Source organism: Gossypium arboreum, chromosome 12, assembly GCF_025698485.1.
Source record: "Gossypium arboreum isolate Shixiya-1 chromosome 12, ASM2569848v2, whole genome shotgun sequence".
Taxonomy (NCBI): Eukaryota; Viridiplantae; Streptophyta; class Magnoliopsida; order Malvales; family Malvaceae; genus Gossypium; species Gossypium arboreum.
The window spans coordinates 2,843,546-2,849,841 of NC_069081.1; the positions used below are offsets into that span (position 1 = coordinate 2,843,546).

At 38.1% G+C, this 6,296-nt stretch overlaps 1 protein-coding gene across 1 annotated transcript; it reads right to left on the minus strand.

Annotated features, from left to right (window-relative positions):
• Nucleotides 1-3,585: 3,585 nt before the first annotated feature.
• On the minus strand, nt 3,586-6,013 carry LOC108478773 (probable indole-3-acetic acid-amido synthetase GH3.1). Its single transcript, XM_017781234.2, has 3 exons — nt 5,520-6,013; nt 5,333-5,434; nt 3,586-5,233 (listed from the first exon to the last, which is right to left on the minus strand). The coding sequence occupies exons 1-3, from the start codon at nt 5,837-5,839 to the stop codon at nt 3,862-3,864; spliced, it is 1,794 nt and encodes a 597-aa protein (XP_017636723.1). The 5' UTR covers nt 5,840-6,013; the 3' UTR covers nt 3,586-3,861.
• Between the last annotated feature and the right edge of the window lie 283 nt (nt 6,014-6,296).

Below are 6,296 nucleotides of genomic sequence, written 5' to 3' on the forward strand. Positions count from 1 at the left end.
CCTAATTTGTTTCGATTTGGTCCCCGATTATTCGTAAACTATTTTTAGGGTCTCGAAGATTCGATTTAAAGGCCGTACATGTATGTTTTATTTCTTTTCAAACATATCCGTATTACTGGAATTTATTTGATATTTGAATGCCAATTGTTATGAGAAGTCCTAATATGTGTAGTAACCCGATTCTAACGACGAAAACGAGCTATGAGTGTTACAGGTGCCGATTTAGTTCCATACTTTCGTAAGCTTGGTTAAGGCTCAGTTTGATTGTAATGCATATTTAACATCGAATTAACTTGTATTTATTAATTATTGAGTATTATAAAATAAATCACTTGTGAATATTTTGGTTTACTATTGTAGCATCCTATAGCTCGGGTCCGGCGACTGGGCCGAGTTTAGGGTGTTACAAGAGTTTTTTTTGGTTTTGCTTAGTGTTAATGAGAGTTAGTTAAATTAGTTATCACTGTACTAGGATTTATTTGCTTGTTTAGTACCTTAAACTCCTTATATTTTAGTTTAACCCTTAGTATTACTATAACTCAGTTTTCTTTTAGTTTCATCATTAAAAATCTGATTAAGTTTTTCTTCATCTCCATTGTTGTTATTTCTATTTTCTTTAAGTATTCGTTAAGAAATTTCCATCATTTACTTAAAAATCTTTATTGTTATTACTTTTGATGCATGTTTGCTGGTATTTTAGGTATTGCTTGTTTGATATTGATAAGAAATAGCTAAAACTTAGGTGGTTGGTTGATGGAAGTGTTGTCTAGTTAGGTATTGGTATATGGACTAAATCGTAAAAAATAGACTAAATCGAATAGACTTAAAAACTTAGGATTGACGACCCTAAGGGAAATTTAGATAAGTGAGATCGAGAAGAGATCTTATTGGGTACCAGTTCGATGGTCTCGGGTTAGTGAGGTCAAGAGTTAAACCGAATTAATTTGTCTACTTTGGTAAAGTTGAGGCAGATAGGTAAAATCAAGCCAATTTAGGAGTATTAGCGATTTAGATCCCTAATTCAAAAGTTAGCCAACAACATGGAAAATAACCAATCGCTGTCTGTTATCGAATTTGTTAGTTTTATAGTTTTGCATGTTTCACAATTTAGTCCTCGTTTGTGATTAGTTAGCAAATTAGCGTAATTAACCTTATTTATGGCCTACGGTAATATAATGCTTAGTGAGTAGTTAGCTAGACTCCTATAATTACATGTTAATTATTCAAGGATCACTTAATTGATGTACCCCCAAGACGCCACATCTTTCTCTGGCATTTCATCGAACACTTTCTCCGTGTCCCAAAAGCCGTCATAGGCTCAATATATTTTCAAAACAAAATTCTCTAGAAACCTTGATGGGTTCCCTAAACGTTGAAGAACCAATTTGCCGTCTGATAAAGAAGCCGTTTTGCTGCAGGCTTTGAGAAGAGATTTGTGGGAGTGGGGATTGACGGGAACGTCAACTTTGTCCATTTGTTTGAGGAAATCATGATTCTTTTTGAGTTTCCTTGGGTAGACAAGGAAACCAAATGCACGTTCTCGAGTTGGCCTTACTATTGTTGGCCATGGGGGGATTTTCAATGAAGAAGAGATGCTTTTGAGAGAGACTCATGAAGGTATTCAAGCAAAGTGAGCTGCTGTTGTTTGTGAATGAACGAAAGGCGGCAGGGATTGGCTGGCCATGTAAGTCTTTTCCCGTAAAAAATTCAATTTCAAAGAACCAATTAATTCTTTTTTTTTTTCATTTTTTAAAACCTAAAAACATGAGAAGGGAACCTTTCTCCCATCCATTGAATCACGTCTCAAATTCTGACACATTTTAATACCTTCAGGTAGAGTAACAAAATACTACAGAATGAAAATACATGTATTAAAATGAATAAATTAAAAGTATAATTACTATATTAACAATTTTGTTAAAATACAACAGTAAAATTTAACTTTTGAAATTTTAATTTTAACACAAATAATCGTCGTTGATCCATTAATTAAATTTTTAGTGAATATTATGTAGATATAATAAGTTAATTTTGGAAAAACATAACTTAATGAATTAACAATAATAGTTTAGTGAGGAATGAAATTTTAAAATAAAAAAATAAGTATAAGGACTAAAACTAATAAAATAAAAGTACATCAACTAAATTTATAACTTTGACAAAGTATAGGGACTAATATTAAAATTTAACCAAATAAATATGTGATTTCTAGGCATTAAAAGAGTCAACAAAAGCCCTAATCAGTTGCTTATTTGGATTCAAACTTTAAGGAATCACCTGTTTATAGTTTTACTAAATTGTCATAAATTAATCCAACATTAAACTTAATTATGAAATTATTGAAATATTCTTTTATATACAAATTAAATTATATTTGTACGTAGATGTTTTTGTTAGGGAAAGAAAAGAGGAAGTAAAAGGCTAAGTGAAAGCAAGGCAATATCAGCTAATAAAAAAATTTCTACCTTTGGGATAGAACTAGTGTAGATTCGCAGGTTGTTCTCCCGGCTAGCAGACCTTGCAATGTAATCTGTCACAGTTTTCTTTCCACGAGCTGTGTATTGAAATCTTACCTCCCAGTTCCTGCAACAAAGTTCTCTGACAGTATGCACCAACTTAAAAGATCCTGCAGTCCCATAACTGTCACCAATTAACGCAATCGCAGCTTGACTGTTTGATTTTGATATGACCTTAAGAAACCCCCGTTGCCAAGCAATCTCGACACCCTCAAAATGGCTAGTCACTTTGTATGATAAATTTTGATTAAGACTAATTATACGTTTATGAGTGAGTAGGGTGGCAGGCTATGGACCCTTTGGCCCCCCATTGTGTACTGTTTAGCATTACTTTAGAGTTCCAACTGATAATGGGTTTTGTCTTGTTTTTGCACTGCTCCCACCGCCAAACGTAATGAGTGTAGTGAAGCACCATTTTAACCCAGGAAACATATCATCATTCACTAATTGTTGAAACTCACTAACTGTCCATTAGATTTGAAGCAGTAGGCCCTCTATATCCTTTGCAAGCCTGATCAGATTACTTTTCCAATTAATTTATCAACACCTGTCCCTTCTAGATTTGAATTATTCTAATGCTGTTTTAAATGGACCTACAGTATTAACCATTCAATAGCAACACTTGGTAGAACCTGAAAAAATCAATGTTAAAATTTACTTGGGTTTTGCTGTTCCACACGAAGCATAACAAGAAGAGACAAATCAGATCGTTCCCTGGAAAAAATGGCCAAGCAAAGCCAACTATCAAAAAAGGTGGTATGTCGGAAATGTCTGCATCAATAATAACTATGAGCCACTTTCCTTTCAAAACAAGTATCAAACTTTTTAAGAGGATTTTAAGCTAACAAATCCGATCGAATTACATCTTGAGGTTCCGCTGATACACTGTTTTTGAATTACAAAGGGAGTCTTGATGTGAAAATCGTTCACCTAGATTTTTATTAGTCATAATAAGCCTATGTAGTGCTGAAAAGCTTCTTCTTCCTGCATTTTGGGGTAGAAAACAGTAATACTGGCAACTACTTTAGACAAAGAACAAATGTTGAAAACAAAAGACAAAGACAAAGGATATTTAAAGCAATAAATATCTGCAATGTCACAAAACAAAAACCTCATCTGTTAAATTCCCATTACATGAAAGAAACATTTCAGTGGGACAGCCTGACAGACATCAGTTTCAGCTTACATCCTTGGCATCAAGTATGCAAACCTCACCTCTGCAACGTCCTTATCCAACTTACACTTTTTACCTCTAACAAAAAACTATCTATAAAGACGAAAACTAAGTGAACCTACTAATTATATTAAGTTAAAACTTAAAACCACCAACCAATCAGTGAATAAATCATCTTCTTTCTGGGGTCCAATGTGGCGACGCTGGGCTAAAATGCGAAGATACCACCCTATAATCGAGCAACTCCATGATTGGAGTGAAGTTAACACACCTTGGAACCTTGTATTGGTTGATGGATGCCCCTCTTGATATGGCGTAATCCATTAACTCTTCGAATGTGCCGTTTTTTACCACACGGATTTCCAGTGGACCTATTGAGTTATCCGCAACTCGGCCCTGTCGGTACACTGAGTTTAGAGACTCCTCCATTGCTAAGCAGCATTGTTTCAGGACCTCATCAGTAGGCGAGTTAGCTGAGTCTTTCCCTAACAATTCCCAGTATATCACGTAGTGACCGGGGATTGTCCTTGTGTCCGCGTAACTCGTGTATTCAACGACTCTGGTGTTGAACTCACGCAAGAGTCGGGAAGCATTTTCAACTGCCTTTTGTAACTCCGCCTCATCGGTTTTGTCCGAGTCAATGCTGAGCAACACGTTCTTCCTCCTCACGAAATGGAATTGCGGGGCTGAGTTGTGGAATCCAGTGACTCGGAGGATGTCACCGACTCGGTACCTGTACAACCCTGCATAAGTTGTGATTACAAGCTCGTATTCTTTCCCAACTTCCACATCAACAAGGTCAACGAGTTTAGGAGGTGAATCACGAGGGAAACCAAATGAGTTAGGATCGCGGGGTAAGAACTCGAAGTATGCCATGTTCGGCATGATGGTATAAGAAACTTGTGATGGTTTACACATGGGGTTAAGGTTCAAACCAAAATAACATTCGGACGAAGCGTACATAGTGCAAGCTAAAGGTAACCCACCACTGTAATAATCCAGCGTTGGAATATACTGTGCCATAGCACCAGTAACTATAACGTCGAGGTACTTGGTGTTTTGCCAAATTCTAGCAATGATTCCTTCCCAGTTGTCTTTCGAACATTCATGGCGAACATACTCGGCGAGTTCAGGGTTGGGTTTTAGGATCTTATCCATGTATTCCCTTAGTGAAGGGTCGGTGAGTTTAGGGTTCAAGGCACCTGTTTCGATATCCTGGGTGAGTTGAGGCCAATTCAGCTGAAGGAACCTGATTGCGCGGAGTAAACCTGAGGCGAACACTGCGCCCACTCGAAGGACTTGTTGGCGTTGGAGGAGACCGCAAAGCATCTGGGCGTACATGCTTTGGAAAGAGTCGGGACATAGGATGGCTTCGTTGGGGCTGGTGTAAACATTATAAGGGTCATAGGGTCGTGTCTTGAAATGGTCACTCTTGTAGTAACTGGTCAACACAGGGCGAGCCAAGAGACCACCTGGGGTCCTAGTTTCAGACTTCACGAACAGGAAGTAAAGTCCCTTGCCTCTCTCCAATCCCGGCACATAACTGTTACATACATAAAAAGCGAAACCCAATTAGACTTTATACTTTAATGTAAAAAGGAAATAAATATAGTCTATAGATTATGATTTTTTAAATGCTTACAGATTCATTACTGGCATGAGTAAACTGTAGAGCAACCGGCGACGATCTAGCTCTTCCTTAATTGTTGGCATCAATTTTCTCTCCCCAGCTGAAGTCCCGGAGCTGCATAGTTTTTCAAGTCTTTAAACGTCAGCATATCGACCTCATTTTCAATGAAAATAGGGGGAAAAAAGAAGAAGATAGGAACCTGGTGAGAAATTCGGAGATGGGGTGGGCAGACAAAATGGCAGAGCGGTCACCATTAGCAATACGGTGGATTTCAGGCTGAAGGTCCTCGTATGTAATGATCGGAAGTTTGGACTTGAACGTTTCACGGTCTGTTGCACCGTTGAGTTTGAACCTTGTAAGGTACTCAGTCTGGGAGTTTCGGGTTAAGATTTCGGTCAGGACTCTGTCTTGAACTGAATCGGCATGGCTAGTGGTTTCCTCTATGAAGTGCAAAGCTTTGGCATCTCTCTCGCATACTGGTGGACCCAGCTGAGATGAGAGAGGAGAATCAACCGCCATTTTTAATGGGTTAAGTAAAGCTTCAAAATGATAGAGAGAAAGAAAAAGAGGGAGGGTGGAGGGAGAGGAGGACACTATGAATAATGAACTAGTCTGAGACGAGTTTGGGAAGAACCAATGGGGGGTTTAAATAGGAGAACACTAGAACTTGTGAATGAAACGAAAAAAGGTGGGAGCTTCGACGTATAAGTTGTGTAATTTATTATTTATTATTAATGGAATGAAGAGAAAAAGGGGAAAAAGGATTTTATTTTTTGTTTTTGTGGGGTGTGGTCGTGTAGTGAAAAGTAGGGTTGGATGGGGACAAGATGGGGGCCATCACAGCCACACGTAGACATGGCAGGAAATGTCGGGGACATGTGGGGTTAAGGTAACCGCCATGTCAGCGGACCACAGAGCTGAAAATGGAGTTTACGGCACTACACTTTGCACACAACCACACGGCTGCTTTCGGGTA